Below are 25,668 nucleotides of genomic sequence, written 5' to 3'. Positions count from 1 at the left end.
TCCACCTGGGTGAACACACTTGTCCCAGGAGGCCATTTCCCTTCCTGCCTCCTCCGATTGGATCAGGCTCATTTGTTTTTCTACCCCAGATCTCCGGCAGTCCTCGCTCACCTTGCATGGGTTATCATAAAACATCTTTCGGCACGCTGCTGCTAAAATGGAGCACTCTAAACAAATGTTCTCTTAGGGCAGTAACTCCTTAATATAAACTGCATTTAATAAAACTGGTGGTGATTGTACAAAGAAATGGGTAAGGCATATTCAGAGAAGATGTCTGGAAGAAATTTGCAATTAATATTTTACAAGACATTTAGATTCCACAGTTTCCTCCTTGCTGTTAAAATTTAAGAGGTTTTTCAAAACTGTATTCCTCTCTGTTATTACATCCTTAATTAAATTAATTTATACAGTGAATGCTCTAATGATACTGCTGTGGATTTCAATCCAAAAGTCTTATTACTAGAGACAATATGTGTTAAGACCTTGAAGAGAGAATGGCACCCAGCACACTGCCGACACCACCAGCACAAGGATATTTGGCCCTGACATCTGATTATTGAAAAGATCTTGGTAGTTTTTCTGGGCCTCAGTTAAGTCTCTATTTTACTTTTTTAATTGAGCTAAATTAGGTCAACAAAAACAAAATGAAAATCTTGCAAGTTGCCTTGATAAGGATGTCCCTCTGGGAAACACAATGGCAGATAATGACATTTCTACTGAAGAAACTACCAGTTAGGTCGTGCCTAGATAAAACCCTCAAGAAGGGATGCTATCTTTAACCACAAGTTGACATATCTTCAAAGCAGGGGCAACCAAAATTAGTCCAAAAACTTAAAAGGCACCAGCAGTGGGAAAAGTCAGCCTAACAAGGCACCAAATCCAAAGGCTTCTCAGGTAGCCCAGCCTGTGCAGATACACTCACAATATTCTCTTCAGGCTACAAAAGGCTCTACTTAGTAGGGATCTCAAGGATGTGTGTGTGTGGTGGAATGGGTATTCCGTCTGCAGCAGAAAAGCGTGAAAACACGAACCATGTAAGTATTAATTACCTGTCTACTGTCCACTCTTCCAGCTAGATTAGCTAGAGGCCCCCTTGGGCTCGATCCCTGCTGCTTCCTGCCAATATCTAGCTTAGAGCTAAGCACACTGTAGGTACTCCATGATCATTTGGGATTAATCTCATGAGCTGTCAGTAATCTATAAGGCACTGTACCTAAAATTTCATCTGCTGCTGAAGCATCCAGCAACCGCTCTAGAGGAGATGCATGATCAAACCAAGGCAATGGCTCCCGGACTCAACCCTTGCTCTGTGCTGAACTGTTGAATTTGCTTCCTTTATGATTGCCATTGTATTTCCAGGGTTTATGTTGAGAATTTCAGGGGATGTAAAACCGAGTGTCTTCTTGGGTTGCTCAGTAAGAGGCAAGTTTGAGAAACGTGTCTTGAATGATTTTGCACTGCTCAGTAAGAGCCCTGATCCTTCACCTCAATCTGGGAGTCGTTCCCCCAGCCCCATGTAAAGGGTTTCCAAAATTCATTCCTGGCATGTAAAGGAGGGTGCCTTTAAATCAAAATCTTACGGCCGACACATTCGATTGCACAACAGACTGTCCTATCAACTTGTTTCTGCCTCCTGACTGACCAAGTTCTTTGTTTCCCTCAAGAAAGAAAGATGGTGCATACAGAGGAAAGCAAACTCCCAACATCAATCAAGCTTGGCTGCATAATAAAAGTTCCCTATGAAACAAAACATCAACTGCAAACGAAAATTACATAGGAAAAAACCCTAGCATTATTTGATCTTATTTTAAATAGAAAGTTTTGAACACTTTAGAAAAAAGGCAGCAAGTGACTTTTTAATGGATTTTATCCACAGGAAAATGATTACAACCAGAAAAGCTTTAAAGTGTCAGCTGGTGATGCATTTTTTTCTTTATCCCTTTTATTTTTATTCAGAAAGAAATTGAAGGCATATGGCAAAGTGCATCATTAATTTCTTATTAATTTCATAATATGAAGGCAACCAGTTAAAATAGTAGTGTACAACTTTAAATTACCGAACTCACTTGGTATTTAATGAGAGATTTAGCGCAGCAGGGTCTCTGTTAAATTAAGTTGTGCCTTCACAGCACAGTGGGAAAACAGGTGTATATTGGTTTAGAATTATGGAAATGTTGACTAATTCCAAGGCTTGCAATCAAACAGCAAGGTACCCTGTAATATTTTTTTCTTCCAAGAATATGCATTAATCTTTTATGTCTGGTCCCATTTCTTTCTGTCCACCAAAGACTCACACAGCTAAAAAGGAAACACTTTCATGTTTTTCCTATAGCTGTTAGGGGTAATGTGTACTGGACAAAGCTGTACACAAACACAAGATGTGAAACTCTATCCTCATTTACCATATTTGAGATGGCAAATGTAGCAAGTGTGTGCACTGGAAAGGCTATCAGCCTTACAAATCAGATCTGACTTTTCAAATTTTCCTTCAACCTGCCTCAAGTAATTTGGCGTATGAAACTAGATAAGGAGAAAACCAAAAATAATCCACCGACCAACTTTTCTAACTCCCTTGACAGTGGGTCGTCCTTGACAGTGGGACTGTAACGTCACCTCCCCTGAATTTTACATGCAGAATTTTTAGGAAGAAAAGAAGTAACATAGGTATAACATTTAAAAACTATAAAACGTGTTGTTTTCTAAGAGTCAATGTAAGAATACCAAACAGAAGCATACTCATAAGTCACTTTTACGCATTTCAACATGCCCCATTCATTATATTCACTCTGGGTTTCTTGAGCGCATCCTCGACTATGAAGTTCACATGCTGGGAGCTGTGTTTCTAGTAGAGGGATAAATACCTATTCACTAAGCTCTGCATTCATTTAAAGTATGATATGACTTGGCATCAAACTACACTATACCTTAAATGCTAAATAAACAACAGCTCACCATCTCAAATAATTTTAAAAAACACACCTAGAAGGGATTCTGCATGCTAATTACTGGAAAGCATTTCTTTTTAAAAGAAGAAATACAAAGTGGTCTTTGGGTCTGATTAAGAGCCTGGGAAATAAAAATTATTTTCATCTATTATTGGCTGAGTCAGTAAATATTTGCCTTGGCTCTTTCATTCCATAACGTGACCCAACACTGCAATCTACTAGAATCTGTGTTAAAAAAATCCATTTACATGAAGAATACAGATAAAATAATACTATTTTTTAAAGTCACTGAGCAAAGCACTTAGACTCAATAAAAGCAGCTTTACTAAGAATCACCTTAGTGGTTTCAGAGAGAAGCAGTGAAACTGGGCGGGACCATTGTGGGGCCACACACCTGCTTTTTCGAACCTTCTGTTCTTTGATTTCCTCGCATACGAAGGGGAATACCAAAGCAGTATGATTCGAGATCAATGTTCATAATTTATGACTTTTGGGTGATGAAGAAGCTCATGTTGTGAGAATCTTTTGCTGAGCTTTTTGCCACTACAATCTTGTATCATGGATGAGTCTAGGATGAATCAAACAAATGCAATCTTTTCTGGGGGCCTGTGGGGGTTCAATGGTTATGTTTGCATGTGTGGATGTGTATAGACACACAGGTGTTTGTGTATGCATTCAGAGACAAGTAAATGACACAAAGGTAGAATTATACCCTGAAAACATTAGGGACATTATCTTATCTTTCTCTTATTCTTATCAAACCAGGTTTCAATAAAATTATTATCCTTGCACTGGTTACCACAGGTGCTTCATTATAACAAATGCATGTCATTATGATCTTGAATGAACTCATCACTGATATGTGGGTCAATGGGGAAAACATTCAAACAGCATCAGGAAATTGCTAATAGCATGAAATATATAAAAGTGCCAGAAAATCCTTTAGAAAGACGGTATTCTGGTGTTCCTACATGCAACATCGGTTCATTTCTGGTGAACTGTGCCAACTATCAAATATTACTGGGAAGGAAACGGAGAAAAAATTGTCAGCTTTGTATTTTCTGTCCTGTATCAACATGAAGCCACAAATTGGGCATTAAAACATTGACTTTGTTAACCACCATTGACTGTTTAGAAACCATTAGGAGGCTTAATATTATGGCTGTACAGGGTACATTTTGTCCTTTCAAAAGAAAATCTAAAGACAAAATTTGAAAAGGAGCTCCTGGTGAATAAAAGCTTTTTCTTTTCCATTTGCTTCTCTTGTGTGTGTTGGGTTTTTTTTTTTTTTTTTTTTCCTTTTAAAATCTTAGCCCACCCAATACTCTTTGGCAGCCGCGGCTGCCCAGTGGGGTCACTCTGATTTTCTAACCAGGGGACGCACTATTGGACAATGCCTCCCGTCAGTGTTAACGCCAGCGCTCCTTTATGGGCTGGCCAGCTGGTGTGGCTGCTGTAGGGAACTGGGGGGTCAGCACACACTCCTCAAAAGACCAAAGTCATTTTTGGCACTAAGAGCCCATAACTAGAACCTTCAGTTGAAAGGACCATTTCAAGCAATAAAGTGATTCTGGTACAAAAGTAAACCGACTCACCCCAGGTAAAGTTTTAATATTGTGCAGTGCATTCTGGGCCTCAAGTGCAGCTTTTCTTGTATAAAATGTTACGAAACAACAACCTACAGAGAGAAATGAAAAGGTTTTAGAAATTTCTGTGAATGCTTTGCTTAGATATAATGGAGACTGTGGCGAACAAATAATCTACTTAAAAGGATGCACAATTTAAAAATAATAAAGCGTATGAGAACAGCAATAACAACATCTCAAGCATTTACACAGTACCTTTTCATCCTAAATCATATTTATTAGCTTTACCCACGTTGGAGATCAATTCCTGACTCCGTGCCTCACATCACTGGAATACAGCTATTCAGGAATGAGGGTGGGAGGTGGTGGAGGAATGGGTGAGGTGTGAAAGGGGCCTGTGTTATAGCGCCTACGTGAAAAGAAGTATTTAATCACAATAACAACAGCACAAGCTTACATTAATTATAATTTTCTTAAAGTGTATCTCCAGAACATCAAGCTTTTGAAAGACTTTCTAAACTCAAAGGTTCAGACAACTGGATTATAAGCTTCTTAAAAGCTGGGACACTGCATTCTTCCTTATCTCTACCACATTACATGATGCAAAGTTCTGTACATATGACCCTCAATACTCGTTTGCCAAAATGGAAGACTGTATTTTAACTGGTTTAGAAATTAAGCTACAATACAGGTGGGTACATGTCCAAACAGATGTTAGTGGACTCTGGCCCATGCATTACATATGGCTGTGGCATACAAACTGGCAACATTTAGATTCCTCCTTTCCAAGAGCCTGTGGGAGTCCCCGGCCCTTCCGGGCAGGCCAGCATATATCCTTTTCCAACCAACCTCCTCCACCAAAGAAAATGGTATGGAAATCCTACACCATTCCCTCTGCGTCCTGGAGGAGGGCTTGCACCTTCTTCAACTTGTAGATAAAGACACTGGCTATTTGTTCATCAATATACAGTTTCTCAGCACAATAAGTTTGGGAAAAGAGGGCAGGACAAAAACTTCTGAAATTTAAGAAACAAAGATGCTAATCTTTGATCTGGGATGTCTTTGGTGAGTGGTTGAGGAAAAAAGTAAAGTGATACACTCACCAAGACTGTAGGTATTTTATCTTGGTTTTACTAAAGGAACGTAATGCACGGAGCCAGACAGGGGCCAGAAGAGCTTTGAGAGGTGCTCCCATTCCAGGGGGAAAATAAAGTATAATCTCATTCATACAAGATTCTGAAAGACATCCAAGATTCTTCCTCATTTGGAAGAGAAACTTGGAACCTCGTCATTTTACACTTGATTTAGTTAGAGTCTACTGACGGTCAATATATACAAAACCTTTGCCTTTTGGACAGGGTAGACTATGACCATAGCATCTTGGCATTTGAAAAACTCCATGCATCCAAGGATCAGAAACTCTTCAAATGTATCACTTGAATGAAGGGAAGTGAACATTATGACATTTCTTTAAAGAATCAAGCTGAAGAGACTGACCATTTTCACGAGCATCTTATTTCAGCTCCTTTGAGGTCTTTGACCATAATCCATTTGGCTCTGCTTCTTGATGGTAGATTTTTTAGTGAACCCATCAACTTCACTAGTGAGTTCAGCTTCACTGGTGCGATGTAAGCCTCAGAAAAGCCATAGGAATTGCTTCATGCCAAGGAATAATTTCCAATAAGAAACTAACATCCCAGCTTCCAGTAACCATGTTTAGAAGAAAAATACCAACCATGTCTCATCAGGCTTGGTATACAAAGAAAAACAGGACAAGCCTTCCTAAATGCTTCTAGCAAACATGGTCTCAGTGAGTTCTCCTTTCCCCGTCCTGGGCTTATGGCATTAGTTTCTGGATAAGGAAGCAATGGAGAAGTTCTGAAATACCATCTCATTTAGTAATCACAGTTTCAAAAAAAAAAAAAAAAAGCAGAATCTGATACTTTTAGGCAGGTAACTTTTGGGGCTGAGATGTTCAAAAAGAGAAGATTTAGGGATGCAGCAGTTTACTGGCTGAAATAAAGGAAATTATGAAAGAGTAAGTTCAGGAGATGAAAAACCGACGCCAGTTTGGCCACGCCAGAGCCAAGAATGAAGAGTTTAGGTTGGCCTGGAAGAACAGTGGTATGACAGGGAACATGAAAATAGAGTACTAAACAATGCTAAGATAAAAGCAACAAGGAACAACGATGATGTAAACGGAGTGAATTGTGTGTACTTCTGTGTGAGCAGCTGTGGAGAGTTTTGACCAACGTACGGCGGTCTCAGGGATAAAGGGAGCACTCCTGCCTCAGACACCCAAGCAAAATCCCTGCCATGGCCCGCTGCCTGAGAGTCCACCAGGAAAGTATAGTCCATTTGCTGTTTACATATTAAAACATGACCCTTGAGGAAGGAGACATTTCATTGTTCCCAGTTATTACAGCTTAGTGTGATTTTAGCTACTTTAAAGGGTCTTCCTCTTGAACAAAGTTCTTAGTGAAAAGAAGGTGGGTGGCTTTGTTTTTCAGAAAGGGAGAGATTGAAGCTGGTATCTGAGCAGGGTGGGATGGCAGTTGAATAGGAGAAAGGAAGGATGAAAGCACTCGAACATACAGAAGAGCAGATGGGAAGATCCCCAAGATCTCAAATGCTTTCTAGTTTCATCCAAGGTTCACCCTGCCTTTACAACTAGTACTATGAAGTCAGCAACTTATCACTACAGATCTTCTTCCAACTACCCATAGTTCTTAAATGTTTCGGTTAAAAGTGTATACTCATCTAAACAAGTATTCTTTAAGATCATGCCAAGAGCAGCTCTAGTTCCAGTGTGACACACAGGAGGATATCCTAGGCAACACTGCTAACATGCCTTACTGCTCATCTGTGTGACCCGAGAGCCGAGCCCCAGCACAGCTCCACAGGTGCCGTGTTTGGCAGGGAAGCCTGGAGCCTTTGTGCCGATTCCAAAAGGGGATCCCATCTCCAGGTGGGCAGAGCTCCTTGCTCCAAGTCCATGGCTTGATAAGCCCATCCCAGCCTGGATTTTTTTTTTTTTTTTTTTTTTTTTTTTTTTTTTTTTTTTGAGACGGAGTCTCGCTCTGTTGCATGGGCTGGAGTGCAGTGGCCGGATCTCAGCTCACTGCAAGCTCCGCCTCCTGGGTTCATGCTATTCTCCTGCCTCAGCCTCCAGAGTAGCTGGGACTACAGGTGCCCGCCACCTCGCCCGGCTAGCTTTTTGTATTTTTTAGTGGAGACGGGTTTCACCGTGTGAACCAGGATGGTTTCGAACTCCTGACCTCGTGATCCGCCCGTCTCGGCCTCCCAAAGTGCTGGGATTACAGGCTTGAGCCACCGCGCCCGGCCTCCCAGCCTGGATTTCTAACTCCATTCACAGCCTCAGCAGGGTACCCTTGCGCAATGAGCAACTTACACAGATGTGGGGTCCTGGGCAGACAAGGAGACTGGGAATATTAACCCCAGGGGCTTCTTTTGGTTTTCTCCATTTAGTTCCTGAATGACTTACTTCCTCAGTACCTTGTATCTTACTTCCTTAGTACCTTAGTTTCATCATTAAAACATTTATTTATTTTTGAGTCAGGATGTCCCTCTGTTGTCCTGGCTGGAATGCAGTGGTGTGATCATAGCTCACTGCAGCCTTGAACTCCTTGGCTCAAGCAGTTCTCTGGCCCCTTCCCTGAGTACCTGGGACTACAGGTGTGTGCTACCATGCCTCACTACTTTTTAAATTTTTGTAGAGATGGGGGTCTCACTATGTTGCCCAGGCTGGTCTTGGACTCCTGGCCTCAAGTGGTCCTCCTGCCTCGGCCTCCCAAAACCCTTAGACTATAGGCATGAGCTACTGTGCCCAGCCTAGTATGATCAGTAAGTAAACACCAGGTCTGCCTAATATCCCCCCACAAAACTATGTGCATATGAAGGCAAAGTCTTTCATTCAGGACCAAAAAAGGGGTCAAAAGCATTCTTTACTTCTATTAGACTAAAGGAAGTCTTACACTTCGTTCAGCATGCCATTGTAATGGTTCACTTCACAAGTACAGTGTTTGGTTTTTATTAAAATTTGCAGGATGAATATAGACCTCCAAATTGGAACAGTCAGCTTAGATTCAGCAATTAGTGTTTTTCCCCAGCAGGACTTTAGTGTGTACCTTTCCAAATACTGGAATGTGTTTGAAAGACTTTCGAGTTTCTCCTAGTTAACAACCATAGTCTTTTTATCTACCTATCACTTAATATGTTCCTGTAAAAATCTTAGATAACCGACCTGCAGACAATATTTCAACAAAGACAAATACCATTATTTTCCCTGAAATGGCAATTATGATGGCAAAAGGTCAAAGAGCTACTACAGATCCCTGAAAACTCATGAAGGCTCAACAAGGATGAAATTTTCTTTCTTGTCAGCCCTAACCAAATATACAGCTGTTAAGGGAACCACCTGTCTCCTAGATTTCCCCATGCCAGCTGTAACTCAGGTCTGAAATGTACTGGATTCCTTTCCAGGTCAGCTGCAGCACCAGATGGCTCAGCAGTCTGATGCAGGGGCAAGGCTCCACCCCTGCAGGCTCTGTTTCCAACATCACATCAGTGTAAGGTGGGTACTCACACATCTACAATATCCAGGGGCTCTTTGATGGTCAGTAGTTGCACCATACATCACAGGGGACAGTCCCTTGGGCTTCAGAATTCATTCTCTGAATCCCCCTTTCCCTACTGTCCATGGAGTGGAGAGAAAGGCCTCTCTCCATGTTAGAGGTGACCAGCCAGGGGGCTCGGCTCTGGGGATCAGCACAGGCTGACGCAGTCTGATGAACCAGGTGCTTCTGCAGGTCTCAGCCCTCCCATTGCTGCTTAATGCTGGTAAATTTCTGCTGCTTCACCTTTTTCCACTTTGCTCATTTGACACTATCTAATAAGCACCTGCACGGGACGATTCATGCCACTGCTTATCTACTCATTCAGGAGCTTCTGCCAGTGGCAGCCGCCTAGTTAGAAAAGACAAACATGGTGTTCCACACCCAGGTGACTTCAGGATATCCCTCGTTTCAACGACCTCAACAATTCATTATAATAATAAAAGCTGTGGTCCTTGAAGCGAAAAAGAAAAACCCCAAAACACAAAAGAACGCCATCCTCCCTCATGTGCAGGTTTATCGAGCCCCGGCCACGACTCCTCACCAGGACTTTTAAAATTCACAGGTCCATCAGGGCCAATGGAAAACTCGGGACAGGTGATCCCAGAACCAAATATCGCAGTCTCAGGTCCATACAGAGCCTAGCAGTCCCACTAGGGATGGCTTCTTCTGGTGACTACAAAAACAGTGTGCCGAGTCTCTGTAACTCAGAGGGGAAATACACTAGATCTTACTGGCCACTAATAACGTCCCTGTGATTCTGCTGTTCACTGTCAACATCTAGCAGGGCCCCTAGGAAGGGAACGTAAGACAGAACCAGCACAGAGGAAAGGTCCAGGGGCACAGAGCCTGTGAAAGCAGGCCCAGGGGGGCCTCACAGGGAGCATCTCGGGTGACCATGCAGCAGCAAGAAGACCCTGGACACCGAGGGAAGGAGACAGGTACGGAAAGCCCTGGTTTCCCATTTCCCACCTGTCACCCTGCCTACCGCCCCAGAGGCCTGCTGCGGGAATGTGGATGCTTTTGACGCCCCGATTCCCAGAAATTGGTAAGTTTAGCAATATAGTTGCCTATGTTCAGCTTGGAAAGCAATCTGTAATCAGTATTATAATTGCGAGCTATGATTATGCCATCATGGATCAGAAGTGGAGAGTGGCAATTCCCAGAGCGGCTGAGTGCGACATACTCCACACAGGGTAGCTGGTGTCTCGCTATATTTTTTCACTAATAGTTTCTGCTGTCATGAAGAGTTCCCTCAGGTATTTTGCCTGCTTAACTGCTCGATAATTTGAGACACTGGTATGAGATTTTTGCTGTTTCCAAAGATAAAGCCCCCAACAAAGGCCAGTGGTAGCCACACACACATTCTCTCTCACACACACACATACACACTCACACACAGTAGTGTATCTAAAATCATAAAGAAACACTCAACTGTACTGAAAGACTTTAATTTTAAATGATCAAGTAGATTTATCCTCAAAGAAACCATCTGGATTATCACAGACCTTTTCAAACCACAGCTGTTTCCCTTGAAAATCTTTACTTGGAAACTCTGGGTAATAATACCCACAAGAAAAAAAAATGTACTGATATATAAAGATAACCAGTTTATATCATGGTTTGCTGTGAATCAAAGAGCAATAATGTATTAACATTTTTCAGTGTGGAGGTAATGTAGACACCACCCTAGACAACGATATCATGAGGTCAGATTTTAAAACTCATTCTGCCCTTAGGAAATTTGACACCATATTCGTTAAGGAAACTTCCTCCGAGGTTTCTAAACCAAGGTTTGATGCTCTGAGACACTGTTTTAAAAAAGGCAGTTTTCTTTAAATCCCTTGACTCTCATATATGGACAAGGCAATTTTTGTTCTAAGAGACAGGATCTCGCTCTGTTCCCCAGGTTAGAGTGCAGTGGTGCAATCGTAGTTCACTATAACTTCGAACTCCCGAGCTAAAGTCATCTTCTCCACTGTAGGCTGCTGAGTATCCAGGACTGCAGGCATGTGCCGTGACGCCAGGCTCATTTTTAAGTTATTTAGTAGAGACTGGGTCATGCTATGTTGCCCAGGCTGTTCTCAAACGCCTGGCCTCAAGTGGTCCTCCTGCCTTGGCCTCCCAAAGTGCTACGATTACAGGCATGAGCCACTGAGCATTCATGTTTTCTTTTAAAAATTGGGATTTTAATTTGTTTTTTATTGACACATAATCTTTGTACATATTTGTGGGGTACATGTGGTATTTTGATACATACATGCAAAGTGCAATGATCAAATCCAAGGCAGGAGGACAGTGACTTGAGCTGTTTTTAATTATTGAAACAGTGGCTCGTCAGCTGCAGGGCAGGAACTCCAGATCACATGCCAACGAGTCACACTGCCAAAGGCAGGAGCTGACCCGTAGCAAGGCTGGTTTTAGTGAGGCATTCCCCATGACTCTTCTGCAGCTACCAGCCTGAAGCGAGGAGAAACTCCCCTGTGAAAGGTGTTCTCTACCATGGCAGGAGGGACCTTTCCGGAAAGTTCTAGTTCTAACTGCTAATTCTTTTCTGATACTACCCTTCAGTAACATCTTATTACAGGGAATTGTGGAGCATTTTCTGGAATACAAAATAACTATACAACTTGAGGGCTAAGGAGAGAAAGTGAAAAATGGTTTCCTGCAATTCTGCGGCAAAAGTGGTCAAATAAAAAGTATTTCCATTTCGGAGCTTACGGGGTTGGGCATGAGAACAGCTGTCTCCCTCCCCTAACTGGACTCTGCCCCAGGGTCAAGATGGGCCTGTCCACATCTTCAAGGCCATTCAACATTTTACATATACGAAAACCTACTGTTTTCTAAATCTAAGCACATAAACACTTGAAAGCAACCTCAGACTGATCATCTGATGACTGAACCCCGTATTTTATTTTTTTATTAAACAACAAAGTAATAGCCCTAGCAGACAACTTCAACTCGAGTTATATTCGAATTCAGGACATCAAAAAAGTCATCATGTTTTAAGTAGGAAATTCCTTTACAGTCTGCCTTTGAATTCTAAGGGGCTGACAGATCAAGGGACGAAGGCCCTGGAAGGCTAAATTAGTGAACTCGCTATTTTTTTTTTTTCCTTTCTGTGAATGAAGCGCTCTTTTGTATGTGCATTTGCAAGCAAAGCAGGTACCTGCTTCACACAAGTCGAATTGCAATTGGGATCTTGGCTTCTTGTCAAGTCAGTAGCATGCAAGCCAGTTTAAGTCAAAAGAGGACATACTCCTCATACTTGATTTCCATTGCCATCTATTTTCTCCCTCAACCTTAGCCACTTGGAAGAGAATTTAATATTTTTTTTTCATAGTCCAAAGGTTATGGATCTAAGAGGGACATTTTGTGCTCAAGCGAATCTGCCATGAGTTATGGTTTCAACTCTCAGTCACTGGCTTTGCCCCTGCCAGGACACCCTACTTTCACTTTCTACAAGGCAGTTAAAGGTAAAACAAAAAAAACAAAAAAAACCATCAAAAATCCCCTGAATTAAAAATTTCAAGACAACTTAGCATTAACCGTAAAAAACAAAACAAAACAAAACAAAACAAAACAAAACAAAAAACAGAGGAGTCCTTTCTCCGTGGTAGAAGGTGATTTATAACCCTAGCATCTTGAGGCAAAAGGCAATGACAAAATGCCATTCTTAGAAAGTACAAGGAGGCCTCAGGACATGATATGAGACCCTAGAGGGTCACCTATGTAGCCCCCCCTTTTTTTTAGCCCAAAATCCAACTACCAAGAAGAACTGGCACTGCTAAGAAACAGTCACATCAGGACACTATGACCAACTCTGGGCCCCATGGTGCTGGGCCCTCGGCGTGAATTCCTGTGGCTGGACCTCCACGCAGTGCCCGCTTTCTAGGAGTGCTAGATACAAGTGAACAAATGATGCCACCGATTTCACGAGCTCCGTCTGAAACCCAGTCCCCTTGCCTCTCAGCTTTCTTATGTAGTCCTGCCTGTAATTTCATGATCGTGGCTCCACTGTACTTGATGCTGAAGGCGGATGGCTGTAATGACATCACCTGAGATATAGGAACCAGAGGCCTGAAAAAAGTACCCAATCACAGCAAAAGTTAGCTAAAGGGAGACCCTCCAGGAAGATCAGACATATCTGTGTTGTACTGCTCCTCCAGCCTTTTACGACTTTAAACTCAACACTATAAAAAATAAAATGAGAAGAAGTCAAGGTAGCGTTGCTTTCTCATGGCTTCCATGCCTTTCCTGTAGAATCACAAAATTTTACAAGTAGCAAATGTTGGGAATCGGGAAGCAGTACTCCAACATAAAGGCCTCACACGAAAAAGTATATCTCTGACCTCCTCCTGCCCTCCTGTCTCTCAGTCCCAGCCTCCCCTAAGCCCAGCCACAGAAACTGGAATCCCTCTCTTTCCCATAGCAGGTCACAGAAGCCAGAACCCCCTTTCCCCAAAGCCAGCCATAAAACTTAAAAAATACTGCTCTAACTTTCCTTCTGTTGTTCTGTATAAAACTGGCCAGAAACAAATTCTCCGACCTACCTTGTTTGACTGTAGGTCGTAAGACCCCCATTCCAGGGAAGGTCCTTCCCACGCCCAGAAGGAAGAATCCTGCTCAGAGAGGCCAGGGAGAATGTGGACAGGCAGGCTTTGCCGAGCGTCCCTGCGCAGTCTATTAGTGTTACATCACGTCATTTTTGTCCAATCACATTACTACATGGCTGACCCTACTTTGTGGAACCTAAGCATGCAAAGGAGCCTAGGCACACTTTGTTGGACCTAAGCATACCATTTCCCCTGTATCTTTGGGTCTGCATCCCGAAGGTGCCTGTGTCACAAAAATTGTAATCTCGGCCGGGCGCGGTGGCTCAAGCCTGTAATCCCAGCACTTTGGGAGGCCGAGATGGGCGGATCACGAGGTCAGGAGATCGAGACCATCCTGGCTAACATGGTGAAACCCCGTCTCTACTAAAAATACAAAAAAACTAGCCGGGCAAGGTGGCGGGCGCCTGTAGTCCCAGCTACTCCAGAGGCTGAGGCAGGAGAACGGCGTAAACCCGGGAGGCGGAGCTTGCAGTGAGCTGAGATCCGGCCACTGCACTCCAGCCCGGGCAACAGAGCAAGACTGTGTCTCAAAAAAAAAAAAAAAAAAAAAAAAATTGTGATCTCATAAACCCATGTGCCTTTTCTCCTTCGGATCTGCCTCTTGTCAGGGATTCTTAGTGAACCTTCATAGGGCCAAGGGGAGGTTTTCTCTTGGCCCCTACACTAGTTCTACCAGCCTAACCCCTCACACCCTCCCATTTTACAGATGGGAAAACACCAGTCCACAGGTTAGCAGGCTGCCCCCAAGTCACAGCAGAAGCCAAGAGCAAAGCCAAAACCATCCCAGCAACCACGGGTCAATGAGCACCCCTCAAAGTCTACGCCTCTCACAGGGAGAATGTCCCGGAACCGCCTCTGATGGGGTCCGCCTCACTCTGAAAGATCTGCTTCACGCTCTGTTCATGTCACCTAAAATGTCTCTTTATAACCGAAACCTCTCATCTGAAATGTCTCTCCAACAGTCACCTAAGACGACCCTTTTGTCCCACCTAAAAGTGGGAATTCCATAGCTAGAGTAGCAGCTATGCAAACACAAACACCTCATCCTGTACAAATCAACTTTTCAGGAAACTGTATCCAATTAGCTTAGTTTTACAGAGTTTGATATAATTGGCACCCTGATGTCAGCAGTATCACCATCTGGCCACTGCCTAGGAAGCTGACAGGCGACACTGCCATCGGGCCTTCCGTATGTGAGTTATGTGGACTCCATGGTTTGGATTACCAAGCGCCATCCCAGGAATTCCCCTGGGAAACTTCCACTGGCAGCATGGGACCCGCACTGCTCTCTGGCCGCCTGAGGCAGTCGTGCGATGCTCCGCCAACATCCTTCCTCACTTTCCCAGCAATATTCCTTGCAGACAGCAAATCTGAGCCACCTTTTCAGCCCGGGAGAGAATGATGATCTCACTGGGCTCCCTGGCAACCCCACATCTTTCCTCCAACTCTCCACCTAACACACTATGACCACCTTTCTGTCAACTGGCCATGAGACCCAGGCCCCTGGCAGTCTCCTGTTGCCCTGGGGACTTCCCCTGGAGGAACCATCTTCTGTTATTTCCATGACCCTATGAAGACTGGCAAGTTCCCTGTGTTTTCTGCGAGGAAAATGGAGTCTCCTTCTTTCCTTTTGACCTAGATTAAATCGACTGCATTTTCAAGCCTCTTGGGAAAGCAAGTGCAGCCTAATGTGCACAGCTATGTGTGTACTGTAACAGTTCCTCACCCACGATTATGTAAATTCCACCAAAGCACAACACAGATAGAAAAGGTATGAAGGGCAAAATTGCTGGAATCTGCTTTTCCCCTTCTCTGGTTCTTTGAAATAAGCCACTTATGTTAAACCATTTCAATTGTCTAATAGCTATGAAAGTATTGGAAGAATTTCAGCATCATCGTTTTTTCCCTGATGGGACAATCATCGTGTTCAGCTGTTTTGTGAACTCTCCCACTCTGCTCTGAGCAGAGGTAGGTGATGTGTGCATTTGTCGAGGCCCCCAGGGGGTGACGTGAAGAAAGCAAGGAGTCTCCTTTGTTAGAGAAAAGGTCACTTGACTATTGGAATGAAAGATAATAAGCTAGCCATAGAATCGATTACGCTTTGTATTTTTCCAATACTAATTCCAAAGTAGTGAGGAGAACTGTATTTTTCTCTGAAGGTAAGGAAGAATGAAAAACTTGAAGTTGAACACAACAAGCCAACTAGAGGGTCCGGCTTCCCTAAAGTGGGTGTAATCGGCCCAACTCCCTGGTCGGCTGGTCTCCCCGGAGTCTTCCCGGTAAGGTGGAGACCAGTGGCTCAGTGGCGGGGAGGCCTTCAGACTCACCAAACCAAGATCACGTCCCATACACCAAGGAGGCATCCCGGGGTTAAACATGGTCGGTATAAGGTCTTGAATCCCAACTAAAGAGGATTTAGTTTCTAAAGTACTGAGGGGCCTCATTAGAAGCAAGTTTCTAATATAAGGTTATTTCATAGAATAGTTTCTCTAGAGGATAGGGTAGCATTATAATTAGGAGGTAGTGGCAATGAGAGGCAGGTTAGAATCACATGTATTTTCCTACGATTCTCAATTCACAGCACACTGGGCTATTAGATGCTTCCAGGCCAGGCGGATCGCTCAAGTCTCCACTTCACTGCCTTGCTTCGACAGTGCATCAGCTTGAATTCCCTGGACTAAGAACACAGGCCCCTTATTGTTAGCCTGAATAAAATACAGCTCAGCTCTGTTCCTGAGCACCTATCAGTGATATTCTAACTTATTACTCAAGTGTTCTAGGTGCCTCTGAACTCTCAAAAGGGTTATTTGCAATCCAAAGCAGACCAAAGGTATTTTTTTCTGGAAACGGAATGGGGAAGTCGTTATCTACTTCCTCACTCTGGTCTTTATAGTCAAAGTGAAATGGACAGGCAAACCCTTTGGCTATAGTTGGCTATAGAAATCCAAGGCTAGGCTGAAGTAAACATTTGTACTTATTGCAGATTTTTTTTATTGTTGGATATGATGCTGGAGAACTAATATTTATGGCCACTATAACCGTCTCCACCCCACTTCGGCAATAACTGAGCCGCATTTCATATGTATGCGGATCAGAGAGGGAGATGTTTCTCCATACTGCCTGGAACAGCGGAAATCATTTAAAAAATTCACTTCTGGGGCCAAGGTGGTCCCTGAGTTCTCATGGCAGACACCATGACAGTTTTCAAAGTGATGCTGGATAGTCTTCTCATGCTCATTCATAATCTTTGTTGGTGAGGCTGGTACGGTCATTTCTGATTAGCATCACAGGCTGATGACCTCACCTCCCTAAGCCTCTGGTTCTTAATAACATGGGGTTAGTGACAGCTATATTATAGATGTACCACATTAAGCCAAACAACGTATGAAAATGTTTAACACAGTTCCTGGCATGTAAAGAAGAGTGCTTAGTAAGTGTTAGCAGCTATTGTCCACTTTAAATTTAACATGTTTCTCCACAGAGCCCTGCGCCCTAACAGACACTAGGCAGGCTCCCTTTGAGGCAGGTAAGGGATAGGGAGCTTTGCAATAGGGAAATGCAGCCGCGACAGGCCTGCCGCAGGCTGCGATGCGGTTGTGCATCCCTGGGAGGAAGGGAGGGCAGGGAGGGTAGGGAAGCCGCCTTTCTAAGTGATGACCATGAGCCCTTTAATAGGGCTTAGAATTGACTGTGTTGTCTTGCTTTCTGAAGTAATTACTTGGAACTAGCAGAATTCACCCATTCGCATGGCCTTTGAATACTCTGAACATCCATTTACGTGGCCTCTAAATAGTCAATCAATTTTAATGTAATCATTTTCATGACTTTCTTATTCAGGGTACAACAAAATTTTCCCCAACCGTATGCTCTATGATATGCCCTCAAGAGGCAAAAAATCCCTCCAACGGTTTGTTATTTAAAATAAAACCTACGGCTAAGGAGCACACCCAGGTTTCACTACTATACGAGTTTAACCACAGATTTGTCACTTCCCTTTATTTGAGCAACAATAGCGGAAGAAAAAACAAAAGCAGTAACGCTGCGCTTCGCAAGAGGATGTGATGTCCTAAACGCCTGCCACGAGGACAGGGAGGAGGAGATGTCCGGCGGAAGCTTGGGGACACAGACCACCATGGGTGTCGGGCACCTCTTGGCCATGGGGTTTCCAGCAGCTGGATTTCATTTTGAGAGTTTCCATCACACGGGGATCAGGTGCAGGAGATCACTGCTGTCTGACTGTGGTTCTGCTGCCACGCTCCCCTTCTCCTAAGGAAGGCAGCTCTCTGCGGGCAGCTGCTACCTCTTAGGCTTCCTGGGTCCTCCCACTGGGCCCCACACGGCAGGGCGTTGTGCTAGGCACTGGAGGTTCCTACTACATACTCAGGGGTTGACTCTCCCCGGGGCATTTTCACACGCCCTTCCCCTATAGCAACACGGTTTTCTTTTTGATTTGGAGTTCCATGAGCCTTTCTGATTCAGGTTCCTACGGGTAAAAATAGTCCATGCAACACTCTACAGCCCATGTCCTGTGAAATGACTCTGGACTTCTAGCCTAAGAGAGATGTGGTTTAATGGCTCGGTAAAATAGATTCTGTTTGAACCATTTAGTAAAATAATGTATACACAGTGCCAAGCCCAGAATCTGGCACAAAGAAAATAATGAACAGAGGTTAGCTTTTTTTCTTCCTTCTACTATACAATTTTAGGGGCAGTATGAAGGGTTTCTTGATAACCAGGATGATCAAATAATCCATTCTCCAAGTGGGGACCCTTTTGAAAGCAGAGAGGATAATGTTAATGATGATTGTGGGACAACAGCAGAACATGGGGCTGATGTGGGCAAAGCCTCCACACCCCTCCTCTTCTGTCCTCTCCCCCGTCTTTTCACTCAGCCTCTGAGCTTCATCCTTTCAGTTGGGGGCTCAGATTCATATTAAAATAAAAATGCCTCAGAAGACACAACACTGCAATCCATTTCCCAACCATTTATGCTGTAGTATCAGTGAATCTTATGGCTCCTGGGATTGATAAGAGTTTCCACAGTGAGAACGTGGGTCATGAGGCAAGAGGGAAGGTCCTAAAAGAAGAAGGATGACCCCCAAAATGGGGATGGCTGGGGAGAAAGTAACAAACTTCAGTCACATTGTAATTCTGAAAACGGTCCATTTTGGATTTGACAGTGATCAACTTTAAACGCCAGACTGAAGAGAGAAAAAAGGTCTTAGCAACCATCTGGTTTAAGTGCTTGCCTCCGGTTAAAGAAGCGGAGGCATGGAGAGGGGGTGTCTTGGCAGAGTCGCCCCTCTGGTTCCTGATAAAGCCTGGCCTGATTCCAGTTAGGTGGACTCATCTTGCCAAACACTGCCCTGCTTCTTCACTGCTCCACGTCTCTAACCAAAGAGAACGTGTGGCTTTCCATTTTTCAGAAAATTAAATAAGTGTACCTGATTATGCACACTCAAAAAAATGTAACACATGGTCCTTGTACTTGATGTGCTTGAAATTTAGCTGCTCACTCATTAGCCGGTAGGAAGAGGATTTATCTTCTTTGCTCAAGAATCTTTCTCTGGAACACCACAGAGGGAAAAGTAAAATATTTCCTTGATTTCAGGATAACAAAAAACTCTCCATACCATTCACTGATGAGCAGCCACTGGGTTTTGTCTGAGGAAGAGCACACTGCCCATCACTCGTTCCCATGCTGCATGCACGATGGAGCAGTATTTGATCTAAAAACTTTCATTTTTCTCAATCACTGCCAATGACACTGATTCTTCTATTAAACCTTCAGAAAAAAGCAAAGAAACATCCTGCAGGCTCCTATTTCTTCCCTGGATGACTGGATGAGGATGGATTTCTGAGTCTTTTTAGCCCTTTGGACTGTAGGGCCACTGCCTGTTTGGATTAGACACACACACACACACACACACAGAGACACACACACAGAGGATGGGGGTGGTGGGAAGGCAGGCATGTGGTAGACCACTCTGCAAGGAGCTAAAACGCTCTAGGCAATGAGATCGTTTATACGATAATGCCTCTACTGCACTCTCCTACTTCCTAATTGTGCAGATAACAAATGATAATAATATTCTTCCACCACTAAGGGTCTCACCGCTAGTTCTAAATTATATTTGATAACAAGAAGATCAATAACTCAGGCAAGTCTAAACAGCGACTACCCCAAACACTTTTCCAACATGTGCTGGAACGCTTTCGATGTTAGTGAGAGGAAGTCTTAGCTCCCTGAATAGAACTGTCACAGGTTCATATTAAAGTCGGTTTGATTCCCTGAGCACATTCCAAACTGTGGAAAAGGACTTGGCCCATGTGACTGACTACTGGGTAGATCAGAGAGGGCAGTCTAGGAAGTCTAGGATCCAAATTTGCTATGAAAAGCTCGACAGATATTCCACATACTGTGTCCATCTCCTTGCAGCTTCAGACACCATCGGGGACAAGTTTTCCATCCTTTCTTTTTGCGATGATAAAGAATTTTTTGTCACATAGATAATTCAGCTGCTGTTCATCCAATATATTTATAAGCTTTTAATTTCCAAGGTGGTAGGTTTCCCAAAGATTCAACATTATGACAGGAGGTGAAAAAAATGCCCCGAAGATTTCATTACTAGTCAATCTTATACAATGACCTATGTGTTCAACAGCTGTCATTAGATGATAAATTCCAAGTAGTTGATACAAACCATAAAATCACCATCTGTCAAAATGAGTGGTAAACTTGGTCAACTCAATGAAACAATCTGCTAATCCAAGAAAAAATCAGGTAGGAACAGATGTCTTAGTGTCACATGGTACAGTCATAATCTTTTCTATGCAGTGAGGCCAAATTAAGACTGAAGAGAGTTAAGCACGGGTGCCAGGAGTTACGTTTCACCACCGAGTCCATCACCGTTCCTTACAACACAGGATTCTCAGCAGAAAACTGCACCAAAGGTACCAAATACCTTTCTACAATCTAATTACCTCTTACAATAGCGTTTCCCAAATGTTCCTGAAGATGATAATCGCCTGGGGCATTGGCAAAAACATGGATTCCTGGAACCAAGCCATGCCCTTTGGCTCAGGCTTTCCAGAGGAAAGGCCCTGGTCACATATAGGGCAGTGTTCCCCGGGATGCTTATCCTCCAGGAAGCCTGGGAAACAACATAGCAAAGGACACCTGTTGCAGAGACTACCAGTGTCCACCGAAGTCCATCCTCTCCTTCCTCAGGGTCAGCACCAGAGCAAAGCTCATGGTGAAATCACATTTGCCCCTTGCCGCATGACTAAAGGCTTCCTAAAGAAACACAAGTGGAAGTGACCTGTGCTGCTTAAGGGCCAGAGCTTTTAACAGAGCAGGTATGAGTCCTCCATATTTTCTTTCTTCTCCTTTTGAATGGATGCAGTTGACAAAAAAAGTAATAAAACAAACACACACACACAAAAACCAAAGAGATGGTAGAGCCACCAGATGGAGAAGCCTGGATCCCTGTATCATCACATGGAGGAAAGCCACACACCAATATCCATAAGGGTTCTGTGTTTAAAAATCCTAATATATTTTTGGGTCTACAAAAATTCTGACAGTTAAACCTATCCTAATATAACACCTAGAGATTAAAACACACACACAAGGAAAATACAGGTGAAACAGTAACAATTCTGCCCACATCAGTGCTGTCTCTGCCTCACACTTCAGGGGACTACCCAAAACAGCTACAAGAAAAATGTACCAGGAGGATCAAAGTGAGTATGTTTTAGAATTTCATTTTGGAAAATTAGAAGTTGGTGAAATACTGTAAAGAAGTCAGGTAGATAAAGCCAGTGAAGCATTGAAACCTACATTTACACTTTCTTGATGAGAACACTTTTTTGAGCAAACCACTTGGTAAAACTGACCAGTGTGAGAAGGGAATATACTTCCCGACAAGAATACCTGACATTTCATCCTCATTGATGAACAATTCTCAAATTTCATTTGCTCACAGGGAAAACAACTTGTACGGTTTGATTCAGCCCACTACAACACAGAAGTTGATTTCTGTCTTTTCTCAACCTTTCCTCCCTTCCTTTTGTTAGTAGGTTTCAAAACGGTGACCCAGTAGCTGAGGCTTATCTCCATTCCCTTGGACTGCTTCTCCAACCTACCAGCAGCATCCAATGACAGGCAGGCCTGTGCAGAGGGGCAAAGAAGTCCCTCTGGGACAAGAAGAGGGGCAAAGAAGACCTGGAAATGTCTTGCAGAAGTCTGCGCCCACTGGGCAAGGAAAAGAGGGAGACTTGCACCATGTTCCTGGGTAAGTCATGAGCCACCAAGTGGCGTTTAAATCCTCTTGGTACCTAGGTAGAATTGCCATCATTTAAAATGCTTTCAAAGGATTCGTGAAAATAAGCACATGTCCACATTCAGCAGAATTTAAGAAATATCAAAGGGATGTGCCATGAAAAGACAGAGAACTGGTATTCGATACATTTAACCAATTCACTTCTTCATCTCCCTTGGTTGGGATTTCATATCTTTGCTGTAAGAAGATGCTCTTAGCCTTTTAGCATTTTGGTACGGGAACAAAGAAAAATTAATAGAATGGAGGCAAAGGTGAGGCTGAATGTGAGATACCTACCTATAAATGTGAATGCAACCCCTAACAATTTCGTAGGCAGACTGAAAATTATGTGGGCAAACTGGTTCTTGAAAACTGTCTGTAAAACTCCTCTAGTGGCCAAAAGAGTTAATATACTCCCCCAAACCTCTTCTCTTCCCATTAAGTTGATCTCTGGAAAGTTTGGGTGAATTTTCACATCATTCATTCTCAACCACGACTAGAAATCCAGACGGTGTTGTCAAAAATATCTGTCCCTGGAAGACTAAAATCTATTCTCTGGAGCACCCTCCCATGACCCAGTTTTGTGACATCAATGCCGGGGCAAATCTGGGTGTTAACTGCTCTGGAAAACTCCCGGGTGAGAAATTCAGGCCATCCAATTAGGACATTTCCAGGTTACCTCTAGCTTAAACACTCTGATTGGTTTTATCTTATTAGTCTTATTAGTCTTCATCACATCCCTGTTCTAGGCTAAGCTTTCCCTCAGCCCTGCTGCTTTGGAGAAACAATGGATAGATTCTGCATAGAATAGAAAAACAAAATTCTGAATTTCCAGCCATCAAGGCTAACTTCTTACCTGTCAGCAGCTTTTAAAATATTGATGGCTTTTTCCTCCTAACAGACAAGCCGAGTGGCCGAGTGGAGTCTGGAGGGACTGCTCTTAACTGTGACTAGAAATGAATTCCATGGAATTTACCACATTTTTCAAGAAATGGCACACTCGGGGGAACGGGTGGTGATAGAGGGCAACATCTGACCAGCCCAGACCCTTCTGATTCAGACTCTACACAGACTGTACCCAACCTGCGAGCCTTCTCTACTCGCAGGCGTGACATCTACTCCCGGCACCTGTGGTCAGGTAGTGATAGCAAGGATGGCCGGGGCTCAAGGAACAACAGAGTGTCTGCCTAGAGGGCTCAAGATTTGTTTGAAAGTTATTAGCTCCACGTTCAAGAGGCAAGAAAAACGGGCCGAAGAAAGAACCGGCAACCAAATCGGGGAGTAGAACATCGCAGAAACAAGGTGATGCATCTCACACTATCTTCTTAACCGAACGGCTTCTAACAAGTCTCCAATTACAGACGTTGGTCCCAGGGATCATGGTCTTGGTTTACAATAAAACTGTTCATTTCTTCCTTGACAATCTCTCACTACTAGAGAATAGTCATACAATGGTATGCCATCCTCCTCTCAGGTCCTACCAACCCCTCCTCCTAAGGTATCTATGGTTACCTGGTAAGTCAACTACTGTTGGTCCATACAAGACCAGGACTGCCCTGCAATAAAATCCACTGTGTTATGTTTTCCCTATTAACTGGAAAGCTCATGTTCTACTTACAGTTTGAAGACAGACTGTGATTTAATGGGCAATCCTTTCTATACAAGATTTTGAGCCTTGGGTCTTCCTCAAAACATCACTAACAGTCTATAGATTGTCAAGAACATCTTTGTAAACAAGAATAATTATCCCTAGAGACTACCTAGTCTATGACAAAAAGTCTACAATGCTTTTCTTTCGGATGAGCTTTGTACAGAATGCAAGTCTGAAGCAAACCACTTGGCCATGACCTTCTGGGTCTCCTTCAACAGTTGGCTGTCAAAGTAGGATGCTAAGAAATGGACACTGGTCTAGACTGCGTTTTAAAACCCACATTCTGTAACTGTGGCTAGGTTCTGATTGCTTTCAGAACAAAAGAAAACTATAAGCATCAACATCCTTATTTTCAAGGGGTCTACCTATGTTCAGATGAGTATGTGAAAGTGTAGTCTAAACAAGTTTACCTACAAATGAAAAATTCAAAATATTAAACAGAAAAAGATGTTGGCAACAGATTAAGTGTTCTGCCTCCCAGGGCCTGCTCTAAGCTTCCAGCCTCCTAAGAGGTCTGACCATCACAACCCATGTTTTCCCTTCAGAAGATAACAAAATAGAACTACCCAATTTGGGAAAGGGCTTGCTGAATGCAGTTTTTATCAGTCACTGCATTCGGCTCCCATGTTAACGACAGCAGAATAATTATTTTTGAGATTGTACACTGCCACATGGTACAGAATAAGCTGGAACACCAGGAGATAATGGACTGATTACACAGCTATCCTTTTAAACATTTCATCAGTCTTAGAACAGCAGATAAAACAACTATTTCATGTGCACCAGTGGGTTCCAGATTAACCCTGCAGCGTTAAAAATCCGTGGAACCACGAATCAGCTGATTCCAATTTAAAACAATAAATCACTGGTGAATGTTGACATAGTTATATGGGGTCTGGTTACCAGGTAACAGTTACTGTAAGTTTTAATCCAACTTCTCTATTGAAAAATACACTACCTTGCAATTGCTTTGAAGTTGCCACAAAAATACATTTTTAGAGGAGTAATAAACAAATATCAAGAAATAGCCTTCATAAAATTGTCAGTATCAAAATGCTACAGAAGAGCCTCCTAAAGAAATGATGTCAGCAGTAAATATACAGCAGCACACTAAGCATGAGGAAATGGAACAGATTTTGTGTACATGCACCCAAAATGAGATCCCCATCTGGGAATAAAGATGGAAGAGTTTCTCCCTCCTCCCTCTGCCACTGACCGTGCAAGTCAAACAGAAGTGAGATTCTGTTCAGCGGATTAGGCGGGGGAGCCCAAAGGACAGCCTGTGTTACTCTGGTGGTGGATTGTTTAACAGAAAAGTGGCTCATTGAGATAGCCCATAAATGCTGCTGCTGCTCTCACTGGAGGTATGAGGCAATCTGGACACTCAACCACATTCCGGAGAGTACCGAAAATGATTTTTGTTCTCTTTTTCCCCTGTGATATTTAAAAAGGGACCATTTGCTACCCTGGTATCTGTTTATTTTACGGGAATTGAAACTTGAGATGAAACTGGATGCTACTTAAGCCACAAAACCTTTTTTTACCCCTATGAATGGACAGGAGAGGAAGGAGTGAGCATCACAATGGGAGGCTCCTGGATTCACCAGTTCCCTGGTATCACAGACAGAGTGCACAGTCACAGAGGGCCGCTTTAGTCCCAGCTGAAGCAAGTCACTGACCACCTTCAACCAGAGATTTCTTTTCTGTGTAAAATGAAGACGCTCATTCCTACCCTGCCTACTGACTCAGCCAACGCAGACAATGAATGCAAGAAACAACGGGAACCTGCCTTTCTTTTTTTTTGAGACGGAGTCTCACTATTGCCCAGGTTGGAGTGCAGTGGCTTGATCTTGGCTAACTGCAACCTCCGCCTCCTGGGTTCAAGCGATTCTCCTGCCTCAGCCCCACGAGT

At 43.3% G+C, this 25,668-nt stretch overlaps 1 protein-coding gene across 22 annotated transcripts in view; it reads right to left on the bottom strand.

Moving 5' to 3' along the window:
• CELF2 (CUGBP Elav-like family member 2) overlaps positions 1-25,668 on the bottom strand; it is a 543,854-nt gene that overhangs the window by 113,099 nt on the left and 405,087 nt on the right. For 18 of the 22 annotated variants that reach the window (XM_030940450.1, XM_030940451.1, XM_030940448.1 and 15 more), the window contains one exon: positions 4,541-4,623. The exons of the other annotated variants lie outside the window; for them this stretch is intronic. In XM_030940450.1, coding sequence (XP_030796310.1) covers positions 4,541-4,623 — 83 coding nt within the window. The remainder of the gene's footprint in view (positions 1-4,540; positions 4,624-25,668) is intronic. 22 annotated transcript variants of the gene reach the window in all.

Source organism: Rhinopithecus roxellana, chromosome 11, assembly GCF_007565055.1.
Source record: "Rhinopithecus roxellana isolate Shanxi Qingling chromosome 11, ASM756505v1, whole genome shotgun sequence".
Taxonomy (NCBI): domain Eukaryota; kingdom Metazoa; phylum Chordata; class Mammalia; order Primates; family Cercopithecidae; genus Rhinopithecus; species Rhinopithecus roxellana.
The sequence above is the reverse complement of the archived record's forward strand: the minus strand, read 5'-3'. Positions and strand labels throughout refer to the sequence as shown.